This window comes from Penaeus monodon, chromosome 23 (assembly GCF_015228065.2).
Source record: "Penaeus monodon isolate SGIC_2016 chromosome 23, NSTDA_Pmon_1, whole genome shotgun sequence".
In the NCBI taxonomy this organism is placed as follows: Eukaryota; Metazoa; Arthropoda; class Malacostraca; order Decapoda; family Penaeidae; genus Penaeus; species Penaeus monodon.
In genome coordinates this window covers 37,338,672-37,339,840 of record NC_051408.1, presented here as the reverse complement: position 1 = coordinate 37,339,840, position 1,169 = coordinate 37,338,672, and the positions used below count along the sequence as shown (strand labels likewise).

General features: G+C 33.7%; 1 protein-coding gene across 2 annotated transcripts in view; it reads right to left on the bottom strand.

Moving 5' to 3' along the window:
• LOC119587979 (borealin-like) overlaps positions 1-1,169 on the bottom strand; it is a gene marked incomplete in the record, with an annotated part of 10,567 nt that overhangs the window by 1,232 nt on the left and 8,166 nt on the right. For both annotated transcript variants that reach the window (XM_037936698.1, XM_037936699.1), the window contains 2 exon segments: positions 476-676; positions 928-1,028. In XM_037936698.1, coding sequence (XP_037792626.1) covers positions 476-676; positions 928-1,028 — 302 coding nt within the window.

The window sequence follows — 1,169 nt, the reverse complement described above, 5'->3', positions numbered from 1 at the left end:
ATAGATTTCTTCTACTAAAAACATTATCATTATTACAGCATTATTTTGGTCATTATAAAGATATTGACTTATATTATAACAGTAATAAAGTAACAAAAATGAGAATAAAAAAAAAAATAGATAAATAAAAAATAAGGAATGGGGTGAGGTGAGGTCAGGTAAGCCTAGTACTGAGTACCCATACTAATATGAAAATGGATATTAATGGCAGTGTTGTAGAGTAGTGATACTCTCAAAATTGTTAAAAAAAGAGGTAGAATACCAATTCTCTTTTTTTTTTACCCCTTTAATTAACTATTAAGACTACCTTTTATCTTGGCACTTTAAGCATTTATTTTATATTCTGAAACATACATCAAAATAATGGGCTCCTTCACCCAGTGAAGACCATGAATTGGCCTTGGGTTATATGCAAATAACTAGACCTACACAAAAATGTCAATTTTACGAAATACAACAGGGAAAAAGTCCCTACCTTTATGTCATAGTTTGGCTTAACAGCCGGTGATACTTGCAAGGGGGACCCAGTGAGTGAAATTGCAATTTCTCCAAGTTTTGGCTTTCTCTTTATAGTCCCTGGAGGTAGTGGAGTTCGTGGATCAAATTTTGGAGTCACCAGCATGGATGACATAAAGCTTGGGGGAATATTCTGGTTGGCAGGAGTAGCTGCAACATCCTGAGTTTATTGAAAAAAAGAAATATAAATATGAAAACTTTGCTTCAAAACCTTGCATGTATATGCCACTGCTTATGTTGTTATTCACAAAAACTTTTAAAAGATCCAATTCCAAAATGGTAATGTAGACAGTGACCTTTAATAACTGTAAATTTATTATGTACTAAGCACTTCAGGCAAGTTGTTCACTTATCTAGAGTGACTCATTATACTAGGGAGAAAATGTAAAACTAAAGTAATCATTTTCATACCACTTTTTTCGTCCTCTGACGTCTGCCAGTTGAAGGTGGAGGAAGCATATTGTCAACCTGGCTATTACCAAAAACTGGCTTTTGACGACTAGCTCGAGTACCTGCAGAGAAAGATCCAGTAAGGTATTTAAACCTATTTAAAAGCATAGAAATCAACCATTCCCATTTTAGCTATAAAAATAAAGTACTCTGAATTATAGAGCCAATCTTGAAATGAAACTAAGCTGAACATAACTGATGGC